Source organism: Pezoporus wallicus, unplaced genomic scaffold (genome assembly GCF_028554395.1).
Source record: "Pezoporus wallicus isolate ANWC-B61680 ecotype Strahan unplaced genomic scaffold, APGP_CSIRO_Pwel_v1 contig_3952, whole genome shotgun sequence".
Classification (NCBI taxonomy): Eukaryota; Metazoa; Chordata; class Aves; order Psittaciformes; family Psittacidae; genus Pezoporus; species Pezoporus wallicus.
In genome coordinates, this window is record NW_026635034.1 from 4,030,118 (window position 1) to 4,048,971 (window position 18,854).

General features: G+C 47.6%; 1 protein-coding gene across 5 annotated transcripts in view; it reads right to left on the reverse strand.

The window, feature by feature from the left end:
• NTRK3 (neurotrophic receptor tyrosine kinase 3) overlaps positions 1-18,854 on the reverse strand; it is a 207,527-nt gene that overhangs the window by 141,282 nt on the left and 47,391 nt on the right. For all 5 annotated transcript variants that reach the window (XM_057422390.1, XM_057422555.1, XM_057422309.1 and 2 more), the window contains 5 exons: positions 13,433-13,501; positions 5,965-6,122; positions 3,610-3,752; positions 2,878-3,019; positions 313-609 (listed from right to left, as the gene is read on the reverse strand). In XM_057422390.1, the coding sequence (XP_057278373.1) occupies positions 313-609; positions 2,878-3,019; positions 3,610-3,752; positions 5,965-6,122; positions 13,433-13,501 (809 nt within the window). The remainder of the gene's footprint in view (positions 1-312; positions 610-2,877; positions 3,020-3,609; positions 3,753-5,964; positions 6,123-13,432; positions 13,502-18,854) is intronic.

Sequence of the window (18,854 nt, forward strand, 5' to 3'; positions counted from 1 at the left end):
TTACATCCTATTCCCGCTGAAATGCCTAAAGATGTTGAAAAAAAAAACCCCAACAATACACTGCAGAATATGTTACACCACAAAGATATCTAAACCAGTGTATGTCTCTCTCTGCACTTAAAGAGTTATGACACCAAGAGTAGGAGAAACATCCTGGAGGTGACCAGGCCTTCGGAGTCACCTCTTACAACCTGCTGCTCAAAGACCAAGGTGGGTTGTCAAGGCCTTATCTAGGTGCAAGGATTACTGGTGGGACCATAGTAAAAGAGCTGGCTTGCAAGCAGCCCTGATGAGACAAACTGAGCATCCTACCTGGAAAGGGCTTTTCAAGGAAGTGTCCTTTGATGGTTTGGTTGGCTGAGCCCAGCTGGTTGGTAGCCACAATCGTGTAGTTGCCATTGTTGTAGTGAGTGGGTTTGTTGAAGAGCAGGCAACCTTCAGACACTTCCCCCTGTTGGTAAAACTCCATGTGGATGATCTCTGTCTCCCGCAGGACCTGGCCGTTGTGCAGCCAGTGAAGGGTGGGAGCTGGGTTCCCATGCACTGCAAATGCAATGCAGTGCTCCAAGTGTAGCACAGGCTCCTCCAGAGTTAGGATGCGAGGGGGATCTAACAGAGAGAAACAGGGCAGACTCACAGCACATCTCCACTCACATCATGCCTCTGTGCACCATGGAGATTAAGATTATTGAAAATGCTTCTGAAATCCCTTGTTCTCTCTACTCCTCCCATGGATGTCTGCAAAGAAGCAGCACTAAATCATAAGAACCACTCCACGCTCCCCAGAAGAAGGATCTGAACCACAGCCATATCTCTCTGGCTTCTGAACAGGAGTCCAGATTAACAACAGGGATGGTCCTTTCACTAGCCCAAAAGAATTTAAGGTTGGAGTTGCCCTACTGCTGCTCTCTTTCCCTCAAGGGATGATGGGGAAGTCGCATGTCCCCATTACGGAGAACACGGTGACACAGCGCTGTTGCAGTACACATGTGCAAGGTGCCCATGGGAGCTCTCCAGTCACACTAAGCAGTTTTGGATTGCACAGCTGTGGAAGCAAACATCCCTTAGCGACTGCCTGTCCTTAGGGGTTTTGACTGCCTGAATATCCCAAAGGAGTTCTCACCAGCCGAAAACCCTCCAGGCGTATTTTAATTAAAGGGACTAGAGTGGGAGAGGGAAAGGCAAAACAGAGACTCCACCTGCAGTTTATTGCATATGCATTGTCTTCCCCTTGGGACACCCCAAGAATTCAAATGTTATTCTGCCATTGCTTTTGAAACCCCGTTTACAACGCCTACATGTAAGTCCCCAAACCACAAGGCTGACAAGGTCTGAACTATAACAGAGTATTGAGCAAAGACAGAGGATACAAGATAGAACCATAGAATTAACTAGGTTGGAAAAGACCAAGATTATATAGTCCAACCATTAGCCCAAGACTGTCAAGTCCACCACTAAACCATGTGACTAAAATTTAGGTCTTCCCTAAACCTCTCCTTTTTCCTGGTACCATCCAGTTGCAAAGACAATCCATGGGGCATCTACAATGAATAAAAACAGTGTACCAACTTCAGCCATCTTTTGGAAAAAAAGCAGAGACATTTTTAGCAGTGAAAGTGTAAAAAGAGAAGAAGGTGATGAGATGATTGGAGCTGTGCAAAATTATCCCACCAGCACCCAACTACCCCAAACCACAGAGCTGCATCCCAGCCACCTCTTTTTCACTCGCAAGCCTAGATCTGCATGTGGCTTGTTCACATCTTCCTGGCAAGGAGGATTCAAAACATGCACAATCCCAGATCTTTTCATCATGAAATTACAGCTTGAGCAATAGGTCTGGGCAGCAAGAGCAGGGGGAGCAGAAACCGTTACAGCTTAGAGGATTAAACGGGTGACTATAGGCATTGAGATGGTGCAGTTTAAGGTGTGGAGGAAAAAATGCTAAAACACAATGCAAAACACACACACTTGCTGACCAATCACCTCTGAGCTGATGTGAACTTTAATCACCTCCATTCTTCAATCCATCAGTAGTACTTACTGGGAGGAAGATGAAAGCAGTAAAGCATCTCCTCTTCTTCCTATCCTTTATGACTGCCTTGTCTACAGGACCCTATGTCTCCTACACTGCACTGGACACACAACACCCATGGGTTCACCCAGACTAGCCACAATCCCACATGGGTCTCTGCTCTACCTGTCAAGGTTGGGGTTTTTTTTCAAACTACAGAGTAAAGGCAAATATTACAGACTCAGCAACATATAGTAAATCTCAGCTGCTTGAGAACACAAAGCTGTGTAAACTTCCTCTTAAGGTCAGGTTTGTGTTAAGTTATATTAGAAAGCACAAAGAAAGTTTAGCTACTTGCAGCTAAAAAGTGAACAGTTGAAATTTGACATGTGCATGTTTACACAGCGTTTGCAGTTTAACTTTGTAGGAACAGATCTGAGAGGAAGCACTAGCATCCCTGAAATAAGAGGCAAGATTTGCACTGGCTTTAGTAAGGGTGACCTTTAACCTCTCATATAGCATCAGGGCAAGCAACTCTGTGTTTGTAAACAGTGTTAGTCCCTCTACAGCTTTTCCTTACTCTGCTGGATATTCCAACAGATGGGTGGAGAGATGTCTACCATCAGTGTGGTACTGCTGTTCCTCCCCTGCTGTAGTGCTCATTTCTGCATTAATAGAGGCAGCAGGAAAGCAAACATACTGACACTTAAAGAGCTGTGTGAGGATCCACCTCCTCCTCACTGTGCTCAGCTCCTAAACATCCACAAAACCAGCATGTCACAGGTAGAAAGCAGCCACGCATTCAAATGGTTCCCAGAGCAACCCTCCAGCCTCTACAAGATCAAGGTCTCTCCACTGCTACTTACAGTAGACTGTGAGCAGTACACTGGCATTGCTCATCCCCACCACGTTCTCGGCGATGCAGGTAAGCAGGAATCCATTGTCCTCGCTGGTGACATTCACCAAGGTCAAATTGATGGCATGAACATTGGTCCAGTTGAGGTTGGTCTAAAAATCCCGGAGAAATACAGACAGAAATCAGTGCTTGGTGGCTGCTCTCCTTCCTGTTACTGCCACTGGGAAACGAGGATCAATTTCCACATAAGATAAGAGGTCTCCAAAATCCAAGGACAACTGGGAACTGGTTGAAGTGAGATATTTCCTCGCCTAATTAAATACCCCACATCTTATAAGAGGAACTACTAGGAGGGGAAGAGCCATAGGGCTGTAGCACTGATAAACATAGCTTGCCTCTAGAAAAGCTTATTTCAGCTGCAGCAGACACCCCCATAAACAATTTCATTAGAGGAGACATGAGTTAATTCCATTAGGGAGCACTGAAATATGAAACTATCTCATCTTCACTTTCCAGCCATACAGAGGGAAGGGTTTGCTGCCTTCAGGTAGCTCCCAGGTTCTCATGTGGATAGGGTACAACCTCAATTTGCCTTTGGATATGACCATTTCATGTTTCTCATAGCAGCCTCTACCATCTACATGACCCTCTGCCCTGCATGCACAGACCTGGGGAATCCATAGCAGCCACCTTGCCTTTGCCACATCAAGCACAGGCAGCACTGAGATCCTGCAGCCCCTACCTGGTGTGTGTTGATGGAGTGGAGATCAGCCACTGTCCAGTCAACGTCGGGCAGCGGCGAGCCTGAGCCATTGCAGGTGATGACAGCATTCTCCCCTTCCCTCACCGTCAGGTTCACATGGCTCACACTGATCTCAGGGAGGTCTAGAAGAGCCAGAAAACAAAGTACTCAGGTCTGGAGCAGTGTTTGCTACCACTAACCACAGGACACATGTGGATCCATATCTCACCAAGCTATTCCCCAGATCAGCCTCCAGCATCCTGAGATAAACAGTAGGGAGGCAACAGCATGGCCTTGCCCTACTGAGAGAAGTTGAGGGTCTTGGAGATAGGGAAAATGTAGACACTGGAAATGAGGAGATGTGCAGATGAACAGATTCTTCCATTAAATTTGAATCTGAATGCTGGTGTCCAGTTCCAGCTGCCCCTTCCCTTCACTCAACACCCATCCCAATCTCAACTCCCACAAGAGCTGCTCTCAAGGGCGTATGGGAAAGCTGCATGTGCTGGGACAGGATTCAAATCGTTCCCACCTCCAGAGACAAGGCACAGAGCACCCAGCACAGTAAAGTGTCCCTCTAATTTATAACAATCAAGAGATGACCAAGGATGTATCCTCATATTAACTGCAACTCTCCTAATAAAAGGTGCCCTTGTTCTTCCCCAGTGGTGGCAGAAGCATTCACTGATTTATGGTAGCTCTGATTTACATCACTTCCATTCTTCCTCCCACAGGCACCAAATATCTTTGCAACATGAAACAAAACACCACTGGTTTCAAGAAAGGCAGACAGCTTTCTTGCTGTCGTAGAAGCAAACTGGGTTATTGACCAAGGATCCCCTCCCATTATAGAGCAGCAGCATCCATCACACTATCCCAAAGCCATGGAGGGAGATACACATCCTTTCATTGCCATCCAACAACGACACCAAGAAGGAAAAAACATTGTACTGATTTGGGGGCATGCCAGAAGAAAGGAGGCAGTGGCCTAGCAAAGCTGCAGAGGCGTCAGGAATCAGTGAAGAGTGAGATGGGAAGGACAACGTATGTTCCCTCCAGGTTGAGCTGGTATCAAACATGGCCACACAAAGACACGCCACCCCTCAGCACTGAAGGACAAAGACAACAACCCTTGAGCTCTCCTAGTGCTTGAACAGGCAGACTCTCTTTAGAGGAAAGCAGACCAGTGCAGCTCCCTGTCCTTCCACAAGACTACAAGGTCAGAATGTTCTTACCCTGAGTACCAGCACATTCGTGTTCCCAAATCAGCACCCTGCTGTCCCCTAGAGTTTAACACCACTGTCGGTGGAGCCACCTCTCCTCCTGCCCCTGATCCCTAAGGATTTTTTTTCCCCTCTAATCCTTGCAGATTATTCTTCCCATGCAGGGAGGAAATTACAGCACTCTCTTAAATCTTATTAGTTCATCCACATGCGAGCACACTTTGGCCAATTTCCAGAGCTTAATAAAGGGACATCATGAACTTGAAAATAATTTAAAAGTCATGCAAATCCGAACGTGCACGTTGTCTGTCCTCTACTGCTGCAAGAAGCCAACCCAAATTCCTAGAAAAGGAAAGAAAACCTCCGGGTTTCCTCCTTTTTTCCAGCCCTTGAGTTTGACAGCTGCTTGCATATAGACATGTTAATTGTTGTACTGAAGGTACACCTCCTTCTCTTCACTCTGCAAAGGATGCTTTCCAGTAATGGCAACAGCAGAGCAAAACCTGACACCGAACAGGCAACTGATGTGTGAACAAGGTGAAGGAGAAAGCGGTAACTATTGAACATGCCTCATGATGCTCCTGGGGCCACTAGAGTCTTTTAAACATCAGCAGGCAACAAAAAGATATGTAAAAGTAATTCCTGCCTCTTCCCTACAGATACGGGCTTTCAATTGAAAAAACAAAACAAAAGAAAATGAATAGAGACATGTATTTCCTAAGACTAATTATGAAAGATACAGTGGCAGTGTCTTTGAATGATATGCTGCTTCTAGGATTTGTTAGACAGCTAAAGAGCAACATGAAACACACACTGCCTTTTCAAGACATCACAGACTCATCACAGACACTCTGTCAAGCAACAGCATTACAGTGAAGAAAATGCCCCAGATCACCCAATACCTCCACACACAAAGAAACAGCAGCCCCACATTTAACCAGAATACTCTATTTTTAATACACAAACTACCCCCCATCAGCTTCAATTGTCTCGTTCTTGACCACATGGTGGGATTCTCCTGCACCAGGTTACCCAAGGAAATGGTCAAACCAGAGATGCCAGATAGGACAGGGTTCCCCCCGCCCCCAGCACCATCTTGGCTTCCCTTGTGCCGGGCCCTAGGAGTGCTTACCACACTGCGTGATGTTCATCTCATGCAAAGGGATGATGGCTGCATCCATGTTCATGCAGGAGAGGTCCTGGTACTGCAGGTTCGCCTCACCCTTCTCCTGCCAGAGCTGGATCCAGCGGATGTCGCAACTGCAGTTAAAAAGGTTCCTCTCTAGTCTCCTATGGGCAGAAAGAATGTGAGAAAGGATGGTGGAATGGGGAAGGATGAGTAGGGCCATCGCCTGGCTTCAGGCTCCCCCAGCAGAACAGCCACCATGCAGGTGCAGGGGACCCTTTAGAGCTAAGGGAGAATCTCCTCTGTGTTATTTGCCCAGGGTCTTGTGGCACTTGTTATTCACCTCTTTTCCATCTCCACAGTGACAGAGGTTATACGTCCATGTGTTCAGTCTCCTTCATGCATGCACACAAGGTTTTACATCTCCCAGGGCAGCACATAGATAAACACATCTTTCACTGCAAGACCTGCACATCTGCAGCTCGATCCCACAGCCATCTAGACACCCAAAGCATTCATCCATCAGCAAAGGAGCAGGCAGCTCCTCAGTACCCTATAATATAGATTGACATCTTCAAATCCCACTTCAGTAGGGTCCAAAACCCTGCTGGGCAAAACACACCTCCAGTCCCCACAAGCACTCAGTGAAGCTGGCAGCAATCCTCCCAAGTACCTTGCACGAACACAGCCTCCTGGTGACCCAGGACACGAGCTAATGCGCAGGATATCATGCATTTTAATCAAATCAAACAGCACTGCACTGAGACCCTGCTGACCTGGCCAGGAGAAATGAAGAAAAGCACTGCCTTTAATGTACTTCATTTAAACCACACTTACACATAGTTTATGTACCAGGAATGTTTATTATAATTGATTTTCCAACCTATTAACCATTTCATTTACATTTTTAAAGCCCTGCAGCTCTCTGTGGAGATGCAAGGAGGGCAAGTCACAGCAGGGAGGAAAGCCCAGTGCTCAGCCAGGATAGACTGAGTTACCAGCACAGGTTGTAAACTTGAGCAAAATAGGAGATACAGCCTGACCGAAGTATCGCCCCATGTAACTGTGGGGAAAAAGAAAATAGGGAGCACAGGAGCCAGCGCTGCAAAAGATGAGTTCTGTCACCCTAAGCAGACAGGCATCTCCAAAGGTCAAGCCATTGCTTCAAGCAGGATCTAGATTCCCCTGTCCTATAGGAGGAAGCTGTTTTTCTGGTCTGTCCCATGTGTTACTGCAAAATTCATGCTTGCTCTTACAAAATTAATTCCACCAACTAACAGGATTTGGAAACAACCTTCCAAACATGTGCAGCTCCTGTTACGTCAATACAGTACTGCAAAAGGAGGAAGAGGAGAAAGGATCTTCTGGTAGCACCCACAGGTGTTCAACCTGAACCTTAACGATGCCACTTTAAATCTTCTCATAGAAGAAGATGCCATCTGACTTGGGTTTTTTTTCCCCCAAGAGCAAACACTCAGTTAATCTTCACTCTGAGGTTTTTCATTAGTTCATTCCTTTCCTGTCAAAAGCACGTAAACCTTTTCAATGCAGATACAAAGCTCAGACAAGCAACTCAAAGGCCAAAGCACTAAATTGAACAGACCAGAGCAGATTAGCGCAGTGATTTGGTGGGATTCAAATGACAAGGCATTAGCTGCATGCTATGACAGGTACTGACAGTGTTTCACACAGGCTTTGCAATCTCTTCAGTGTGGCCATGAATCCCATCTTCTCACTGGGATTCTCCCAAGGTCAGGGCTACGAGCAGGACATAGGATGGCACTTGTTAAGAGCCATGGACGCAGCTAACAGCAGATCAGGTAACACGAGTTGTACCCTGGGACCCAACAGGGAGCTGGGGGAGCTCACAGACAACAGGGGAGAAATTCTGTTCTGCTGCAAATATCCTCACAAAATGAGGCTGCAGGGGAGATCTGCTGTCCTAGCACTTAAAGGCAACTCTGTAAGTAATAGACAGCAGCCTTCCCAGCCCATTGCTAATTTATGAAGGCCCATGAATAATACAGGAGCAATGGGCTTCAAGACAGAACCTACCCACGACCTGCTCCACCATCAGTGATGTAACTAGCTCTAATCGAGACCCCCACAGGGGCTTTTGCACAAATTAACTCCCATCACCAGCTGGATGTGCCACCAGCAGCTGGCATGGCACCATGGGTAGAAAGGGCACAGATGTGTGCACCCATTTTCACTAACATGCATTGCAAAAGCACTCTTGACATATGGGAGATGTCATCTCTCCTTGTCTGGAGCCTGCCTGCCATGCCAGCCAGCTCTCCAGAGAAGTGCATAGGGATTTCCACACTCACATTGCCCAGAAATCTAGACCTCCATTTCAACCTGATCCAGCTGAAGACGTCCCTACTCATTGCAGGGCATTGGCCTAGATGACATTTGAAGGTCACTTCCAACCCAAGCTATTTACAATTCTCTCCTCATCCCTTGCAGGGATCATTATGAGCTGCAGCTCCTTCCAACTCTTCCTCCCACAACTTCTGTACATCTCCACTACTAACAACCCTCTGCTTGCCAAGATAAATGCACCTTCCCTTCTCTGCAAGAAGCAGTGCCTTAGGCATCACAAGGCTCCCTTTGGCCAAAACCCACTGTCAGGCCAGAAGGCATCACCATGTGCTGTGGACATGTCTCCCATCACAGTGTGAAGGACAAAGGTCTTCATTGCTGTTGTGTGCTTAATGAGCGCAGGAGCACCACAGTGATAATTAAGGCAAGGGGCTCCTTCTCATGAGCTGTATCCGGCACAGCTAACTCCCAGAGAGGACAAGTAAACCCAAAGGGCATTTTTGCACGTAGCCTTAGCCTGGAAACGCTGCCAAAGCATCATTTGGTTACAGGCGCTCAGGAGCTGCACACACTCCCACACCTTCTGCAGGCCCCATTAAAACTGAAAATTACTGTGAGAAATAGCAAGTATCACAGCTAGGAGTGAGCTGGGGTCCCTCCGCACAAGCAAAGCTGGTTCTGCACCAAGGAGCTGGCCCAAAAAAGGACCAGACATGCACATGTGCCAGAGCCATGCGCCAGCCCCTGGTAAAAGCAGCAGGGAAGGAAGCACAGTGGCAGGGCTTGTGTTTGGGACAGAGCAAAACTGTGGCAACCATGTCCTACCCTGTTAGTTGAGGGGACAATGACAGAGCAGAAACCCTAAAGGCATGTGGGCAACCAAGTCAGCACTTCAGAGACAGTGATGCTGCTGACCCCAGCTTTGCTCCCCACAGAAAGCTGTACCTGCTACAACCCAAAACTTCCTGGGCAGCCTACATCAGGGTGGACCAGGGCGGGAAGGGATGCCATCAGCATCCCAGTATGTACCGGGACAGACAGAACTTCACACACATATAAAGCAGGTTTTTTTCAGGCTAGGCAGCTAAATGATTCACATGCCCTGTTCCACACCTCCCCACTCAGCAGCTAAAGCAAAGCTGTCTGCAGCTAAAACCTCTCAGAGGGCAGTGGAGATCCTTGCCACACTTTTCCTGTCTGTTTCAATTCACATAAAATTGCTGCCAAGGTTTCATACACTTGCAATTATAACGCTCTCCTACCTCAGGACTGAGATCGCTTCCCTAAGCTCGAGAACCAAAGAGCGCACGGCAGAGAGAGAACAAAATCTATTTTTGTTTTTCATTTCTATTTATTTCCCAAAACCAGGACTTCTCTTGGCAGTCCAGCCAGAACTGTTATTTCCAAACCCCTGCCAAAAGGGAATGGGATAGAAAAGGAAGAACTCAGACAGGGAGTGATGCACGATGGCTGGATTAGCTAACGCAGAGAGCAGGCAAGTACCCACTGTCTACCTACAACTCTATTAGTGTGACTGTTGGCGGCAACAAGTTTAGAAGCTAAAGGCACAGATGATAAGTTGGACTCAGAACATTAACAGAGACACTGCTGTGCCCCATCCCTACTAAAGCCTCTTGCTGTAGCATCACAGAAACATACTGCAGAGCAAGCTAGCAGAGACTGCTGGTATTAGAAATGCTCATGGGCCAGGCAGAGCAGTGAGATGTTCAGGACTACAAGGTCTTATACAACCAAAGATGTAATTGGATCCAGAGTTTTAGGTCTTTTCGGAATGGAATTTCTTGAAATGTCAGCCCTAAGCTCTCCGAGGACATGACAAAGGAAGCCAAGGACATGACAGAGGAAACCAGCTGTGACTTCTGGATAAGAAAGGCTCTAAGTCAATGTTTATGAGCTGTTGCATGTGTCAGATGCTTCCCTGTGCACACTCAGCTTCAGACTTCGGAGGGCTGTGCACAACATTAGCCCAAACCCCTGCGGTCAAGGTCAGCCGGTGCTGTGGGAATTAGGGCTGGAGTCACTGGAAACCATTCCAAGCCTTGCTTCTGGCCAGAAGGAAAAAGAGATAATATTCTTTGGAAGTGTGCCTCAGTTTTGCCATCCTTTCTTCACTGAGTCAGCAGGGGAAAAAAATCTCAGCTCTGTTGAACAATAAAAGAAACTGCGCTTTAAAGCAATACCATTTTCCTGCACTTGATATGCCTCGAATGCAGCCAGGCAGCTGTTTCAAGTCCCAAATTCCCATCCACCTGACTGCTCTCATAGTGTGGCATGATCTTCCCATTAGTCTTCTGCTCTTTCCTCCTCCATGTTCACCGTGAGTGGCTTTGTCAGGTCCTGTGCTCCCTGGCAATCTCCTCTTTGCATCATTTGTAGTTAATCTTCTCCCAGCACTCTCCTGGAGGATGATCCTCCCATTGCTTCCCTTCCTGTGTTCCCTGCTGCTCCAAGCTGCCTCATTGCAAGTCAGTTTTGCTTTCAGTGACTATCCCTCCTCTGCATCCACAGTTACCTGGTAGCACTGATACTTAACGTAAAGTGCCTCTGGTGAACCCCTGCAGACCTGCATCCACTTGTCCCACCAACCCTCCCTGTAGACCTAACCCTCTCAAGAAGAGCAGACTCTTTCCAGCTTCTATGTGTCTCTGGGCTCTTCTTTCCTCTGCACAGCCGTGCACAAGTGCTGCTGCTCAGCCTGCGTCCCTATGGCTTGCTGCCTCTGCATCAGTCTCTACTGCTCACCACCTTCTTCCTTTCCAGAGTGTTTTGGCTCGAATTCAAGCCCTTGGCTGATGTCAGTCTGCAACTCCCTTTCTAGCTTTCACCAGTGCTTCACACTCACTTTATGTGGGCCATGTATTCTATCTCCCTCCCAGGTTCTGGAAGCCTCCTTGGAGCTCAGTGTGCCAAAAAAACTGTCTTTTACTCACCCATCCTCTGCATTTCTAAAAAAATAAATACAGTATTTCCCACTTTTGCATATCTACGACTAATTTCACTCCATCTTATGTATTTGATTTTCCTCATCAGCAGGTCCCATCCTTCTAGCCCACGGTAGATAACATATGCCTTTAGCTTGATTCCCATCATCTTTACGTGAATGATTACTCAGAGCTTAAGCTACACATCCATGCTGCCTTATCCCAAATAAATCCAAAGTTCAGCATGACAGTTTCACATCCCCAGGGAGGACACAGCAGGCCCATCCCCCTGCCCCATTAACATCTATGTCCCAGTGTCCATCAGCTAAAATATCCCTCTCTCAGCACACTTTAGGGAAAGCACCATCATCTGATTCTGGTATGGATCATCCCCCTTGCACTCACACGTATGGAGGGTCCTTAGTGACAAGGAGCACCGCTGACCATGCTCTTACTCTAGCCCAGTCAACAGCAGCCCAGACCCTGCAGGCACTCACACTTGTAGGTCTAAGTTTGTCACTGGAGCTGGTACCAGGGGGTGGTTTGCCAAGGTCCCTTTCACAGCCTGGTGGCAGGAGAGGTTGGGCCAATGCTCCAGCCCTGTGTGATGCCAAACCTCCCCGCAGGACACCATGGACACCACAAATCGCATCAACGCCGCTTTCCCACCCCATCACCTATTTCTACCAACCAGCCGTGTGATCTCTCATGTTTCTATCTGCATTATTTCTTTCATCAGTCAAGGCTTGTTATCTCTGAGAAAACAGCTCTTGAGCACAGTTCCTTCCCATTTGCCAGGCGGCAGAGCACTCACCCTAAGTGAGTCTGCTGACACCAACCAAAGCTGCTCCAAGTACAGCAGCTTCCTTGTCAGGATCACCATAGCGGGACAACACAGATCTATACTTCATCAGGTGGGGACTAGCACACTTTACTGCCCAAACAGCAGCATCTCAATTCCTTTTATGCTCGGTATTGGTCTTTTGAGCCTGACTTGGGCTGGCAGACCTGGGACACGCCTGAAGAAACAAAATATGACCAAATGAAACAAAGCCACATAAAAACAAGCCCTGTTGGAAGTATTGCCATTAATCTGCAGGCTCGCCATTACTCCGGGCCCTGCCAGTGCCTCTAGCTCAGGACTGCAGCCCCATTTGCTCTCCCACTCTTGGGTGTCTCTTGGGTAACAACCATCAATCTGAGTTTTGCCAGACAGTGCAATGACAATAAGTAAAGGTCTAAGAATACAAATGACTCATGCTATTAAACTTGAAACCTGAGCCAGGCTAGAAAAAATATTTAGAACTGTAATGAGTAAGGCGATGAATTCCAAATTCAGCATTTCAACTCTGCAAGCCAGATCTCCCCATCAGAAGGGCGTTTCTCTATTTTCTAATATCACCATTAGTATTTTTCATTTAGCAATTTGACAGAAATAAAATACGCTGCAGTAACACCGGTGATAACACACTTACTCCCACTTGAAAGACTGTCTTTATTCTTTCTTAAGTCACTTCTAGCTTACAGCTCTATTGATCATCAGTGAGGATGAATGGAGCTTCCCAGGATCCTCTGGGACAAATCCTACATATATATATATTTTTATACCTAACAAACAACTATTTCTAAAATTCAACAAAATAGGTCATCAGGGCAACGCTCCATTGATTTCATGTCCACTTATTCTTCAAGCGCAGCACTGAATGCTCCATCAATAATTCAGCCGGCTGAAGGCCACCAGTGCCCCAGGAGAGATACTATCTCATCTCCCACACTGGAGCCTCAATTACTACAGAGCAAGGGAGACATTTGCCTAAAAACCAGGGGTGTCAGATAAAGCATGTCCATCAGCAGGAAGAAACCAGTTAGCCCTACCCCGCAACAGATGAGGATCAAGTGTTTGAGAAGATTCACTCAAAATCTGGCCTAGTAAGTATTTCCAGTGTGTTCCCAGAGTTAGTCAACCATTTACTACCCCAAGCATGACTTGTTCATCATCCGGACGTTAATTAGCCAGCTGCTGTGAAGTTGAAAGAGAAGCAGTTCTGCTCTGGTGCTCCTGTAGTCAGATAACCCTCCCAGGGATAGTGCTGCCCACTGGAGTTCTAGGTTATTATTCACAGGCTTCAGAATAGCTCTATTTGGAAACTGTTCCTCCTCTCAGCCTCCCCTCTTCTCCCAGGAGATGATTCCAGGGTGGGACTTACAATTCAAAGAGTCGCAGGGTCTGGAAGAGTTGCCATGACAGAGTGGTGAGCCGGTTCCCGGAGAGGTCTCTGAAAATTAACAACAAAACAAAGTCATAGTAAGTAATTCCTCCTGCACGTGGCCCTACCGCCTCCACGGAGCTCATCGTCCCCCTCAACGAGGAGCTTGTCAAGCAGCTTAGGACCCAAGTTTAGCTTTCATAATGAGAGATTTTAATGAGGATGAACCTAAATGGAAGTTTCTTATTTTATTTATTTTTCCAAGGGGGAAATGGCAGCAATGTTAAAAACCAACCCAAACAGACTAAGAGATATCCGATTCTTGCCCGTGAGTCTGGAGCTCAACCAACCATAAGTAGAAAGAACAAGTCTAATCTCAACCCGAACAAAAAACATTATGAACAAACCTCATGCTAAAAATAGCAATAGACGGGTTCAAATGACAGCACAATGATTACCCAAGGTGTTACTGTATGATCTGCAGTAGCCGTGTTCTCAAAGCATCCCGGTACACGGTTGTGTGCTGTTTGCACCCAGGGGTACTGCTGCTACAGCAGCTAACAGTTCCCCATCCCTCTCTCCATCTGCCCAAACTTGCAAAAACATCAATCTCATCTACCTGGGAGAGCTCTGCAACCCAGCACACATTACCTCTTCAGCTGAAAGCCACAGAGGATGCAAGAGCATAAAACCAACCAAAGTACTAAACTAGAGTAAGGAATGTGTTTGGGGCAGAGTAGTGCAGAGAAAAGCCCTGCATTCCTAATGATGTAAGAAGGTAATGAAACACTTTCTGTAGTTGGCAGCCTTCCTGGGGACTCCTGGCCAGCCTGAGAGTCACCAACCGAGGGACCAGCCCATGGGGTGAGCAGAGAGATGCGTGGTCACAAGCTCTGGAAGAAACCTAGAGTCCTCCCATATCCATGCTGGCCTCCAGAAGAAACAGGAGGTGCTGCCTCCCATCCTTTGCTGAATCCATCCATGTCCCTGCCATCTCCTTCCCCATCACAAGCTGCCCTGGTGGACTGCAGGCAGCCAGGGCGGCTTGATGTGAGACTGCAGATGGAAAGAGAGATGAAGGACCAGAGCTATGAACTACCTGCAGGTTCATTACACTCTCAGCTGGCCAGAGAGCAGGTATGGAGCAAGGTGGCACAGAGGTGACAGTGGCAGTCCAGCCGTGCCAGGCTCAGCACACAATCCCTGTTTGGTTTGCAGAAACATGCTAAAACCAAGAAAGCAAATCCTGGAACAGCTCCTGCTGATGCAGGTCTAAAGCACAAGGATTTGTGCTAGGAGATTCATTTGTTGCTACAGACAAGGCTGCAGCAAGGCCAGACATGCGTTGGGCAAATGCAAGAGCCCAGGCACTCACATGGGAAAAGCCACTCTGGTCCCGTCCCACTGGCCACTAAGTGATGCTGCAAAGCCCAAAACAATGCAACTAGGTCTGCATCCACACAGCAAACCATCATTCCAAAGGCTCTCACAAGCCTGGCAGAAGAATGAGCCCAAACACCATGATGACACAGTGCTGCATCATTAAATTCTGGCTCTGCTTCACACCAGACTACCCTGCTGTGGAGACCATGGCAAACCACAGGTTCACATGACTGAGATCCCACCATTCCTATGGCTGTAGACAAACTGCTTCCAGCCTCCAATAAAGTTTAGAAAGATGGTAAAAATAGCAGGTGAAATTGAGTGTGTATGGGGGGGGGGGGGGGATATACTGTAAAACTCCCTTTATCCACCCCAGAGCACTGAGCACCTGGAAACTCTGCAAAAAGACAGATGAAAAGTAGGAGGGGAAGGAGCAGCTCACTGCTACTGAAAAGCAAGGCAGTAAGTTCCCTCCCCCAACCCAGAGAGAAGAAGGAAGCGTAAAGGAGGATGCATGAGAGACAGCAAGATGTGGGAGAGAGGCAGAGATGCAGAGGAGGGAGTGAATCTTGCTGGAATGTCCTTTCTCAAAGGTCATGTTTTGCTACATTAGGCAGAAATGTCAAGAGAAAATTGGATTCTGAAAGAGAAGAGAAAAAAAAACAACAGGCTTTCCACACAAATAAGGGAATCAAAAATAGCATGATCGTGTTATTACAATTTAGGACACAGAGAGGTGGAGGAAAGAAACTGCCTCCCTAATGCAAGGAGCTTTGCCAGGCAGATGTGCTCAGTGTCTGAAATCCCTGGAAACTAACTCCTACCACCTTCTCCCTCCCTCAAACAACAAACCACAGCAAATATTAGGCAAAGGGGAGATGGGTCTTCCCTTGCACATAACTGGCACGAAACTCTGCTCTCAAAGGGCAAAGCCAGTGTCCGATCTGACCTGACCATCAACTTCTGCTCAGGGGACACTTACCAATAGCTCTATTTCTGATCAGCCAGGACATACACACTGGGAGGAAGGTGTTTGTCATTAGAAACAGACACCTCGAATGCTTTAAAATGAGAAAGGTCCTTGCAACAGACCATTGCAAAGGTCCCTGATGTCAGCACAGAGACAGAAAGAGATTGTGCATGAAAACACACGTTGAAAATACACCATTTCAGTCACAGAAACCCCAAAGGTCAGAGGTGCCAGGATTGGGCTTCCACGTGCAAAGGCTATCTTTTCTGTCACAAAAGATAAAGAGCTGCTATGGAGAAGCCTCAGGGCACAGCACTGATTTCTCTCCAGAATAGATCCATCCTACACACTAGATGGGGCAGGTTTCCTGGGGAAGATAGCTTGTGATTGTGTAATTAGAGACGCTATCACAGTACATGCACACGAGGAGATCAAATTATAGCTCCATGGTTGAAGCTCTGAGCTTCAGCACCTTGTAAATCCCTGATGGTGCTTGTGAGCTTCCCCCTGTGCTCAAACCTTTACTCCATACACTGAGTTTCCCACTATAGAGCATGAACAGGGGGGGACTGGGGAAAATCAAGCCCCTCCCAGCTCCAACTGCCTGTTCTGCCATCCCATCACTATTTCAAAGGCTGAAAACCTGTTGTCACCTCCAAATCTCTGCCCCCTGCAGTGTCTGACTCCTTTAATTTCTCCCCACCCATCCACTTCTCTCCAGCAGGCTGAACTGCACTGCCCATTGCTCCCCAGCCACTCCCAAATACTTCTCAGCCCCAGTTTCCTTACCCATGCCAAAATTTCCTATGATCTTCCCCACTTTTACATCCCATCCCCAGCTTCCCAGCAAGAGCTGCGGCTCCTCATCAACCTTATTCACTTCCAAACATCCTCTGCCAAACTTCTTCCCTTCAACTGGATCCAGAGCCATTCTGCCCACATAAGGAGACATCCCAGAGCAAAAATCAAGTCTTCCAAGAAAATCTATCCTTTGACAAAGTTTCTTACCCTCCACAAAAGGAGGGTGCAGGTGGCTCTATAACAGGAGCATCACCAGCGTTTTCTAGCTTGAACACAACAGATTGGTGCCCCCCACTCTGCCACCACCTCAAACATTTCAGCAGGTTTTTATTAGAGACTGGAAAGAAATAAGAAAAAGAAAAATAATTCAGCCAGGAGCAGACACCCAACACAGAAAACTTCAGCCTGAGCAATGAAAACCTGGCAGAGTTATAGGAAACTGGAAGCAGCCCTGTGGTGGAGCATGCCAGAGAACCTTTATAGCAGCCTATGCATCAGCTCCACCTGTAATAAATATAGCACATCACACATGGAAGAAACACAGAGGGAGGGAAGCAAAATGCCTTCCCTGTGTATTTCTTAGCAGCAAACAAACAGGAGCCTGACTCTCTCAGGACAGACCTGCCATCAGTGCTTGTTGAACATATTTATATTGCTTCTTGCCCTGGGACAGTTTGCCCATCACTCACAAGGTGCTGTTTTGTATGGAGACAGTCTTTAGAAATAGTTGCCAGGGACCCACATGGGAAAAGCCATTCTGGAACAGGTTTCAAAGGAGTTGGGTAGGGAAAGGGTGTTGGATGGAGCTCATCTGGACCAAGTCTAGGGCAGCTGACTCTCAACCCACTCATGACTCAGACTCCACGCCACTCCACTCTCCCCCTGCAGCAGCAGCCATGCTCCTCATCATCACAACATATCCCCACCAGCCTTGTCCACCAGCAACCCCACACATGCCTCAGTCAGGACATTATCACTGACAGCAAAGTCACAGTTCTTCCTCTTTCCCTCTACCCATCCTCCTCCATTTCAGGAGGGCACATGCTGCATCCTGCACACTCTCCTTCTGCTCCTGTAGGCACTGGGGAGACCTTGCTGGTGAAGTGACCATTGCCATTTTGTCCCAGTCCATGAGCAGTAGATGGGGCCATGGAGGCTCATCTGCTGAACAAGCTCCTGTGTTTAAAAAGGGACAGGTAGGTGTGGAAGACAAAGAGGACTTTGAGTGCAGCCCAGAACAAGTGGACTTCAGTGCAAGAGAAGATGGCACATTCTCTTTTCCCTCAATTACCCAGCAGCCAAAAGTGTTTCCACTACAAAAGCCATTTTTATTCTGCTAAATTAAGCCAGTTGCCTCATTAATGACACCAACAAGGAGCCCCTGTAATTAAACTGTAAGCTATATTACGCAGCTCAGCTCAACGCAATGGCAGAAACACGGCTGCTGGGGAGGAATCCTCCGTGCCTGTCCCTCCTCCACCCATCACCATCCTCCACTCCAGTAGATGTTTCCACTTTGACATGTCTACTTCTGCATGGGAGAAGTTTTTCACACGTTTTAATAACACGGTGCCACTGAAAACCCTGACTAGGGGGGATTAACTGCACAGAGCAGCTGGGGCTGATGGAGCACAAGAGACTGCCTGGCAGAAAGGAGAGATGCATAACTTCAAGTGCAGTCCCCAGTGCTGGATATGCCACTAGTATCATGTGGGACTCCATTGATATTCCCTGTGCTCTGGGCACAACGGGTGCTTCCCATCACCTAACAGTTCGCTGTAACACTGGCTGGGCGCTCATGGCCATGGGAGGGGAAAATGTCAACAGCTTCACATGCTGCTGGAGGGGTAGCTCCATCCTGGTTTCATTTCTGCAGCAAAGCTGCTAAAGCTTTGGATTTGAACCAGAGATACACTGGAAAGTCACTCTGGGGCTTGCTCGTCCCTGCCAGATAACTCCAGTGACCTCCAAAAGCAATATTACACTCCCCATTGCCTGCCCTGCCCTCTCCTTCCCCCTCCCTGCTTTTCCTGTTTAGTAAGCAGCTTTGCTCATTAAGGGGAAAAATGTACTGTCCTCCCTTAATGAATGTGCTAAAATTACCCCAGCTGTGGCATTACAGCCCCCCCTCCCCAAATCAGGCTCTGCAAATGTTAGACTCAACTGAAACCTCCGATAGCTCAGCACAAAGCCCCAGCACAACGTGCTTGAGATGGAGCCTGCAAAAGCCTTGGGTGATGCCAGGCACAGACAAGCCTCATGTGCCCA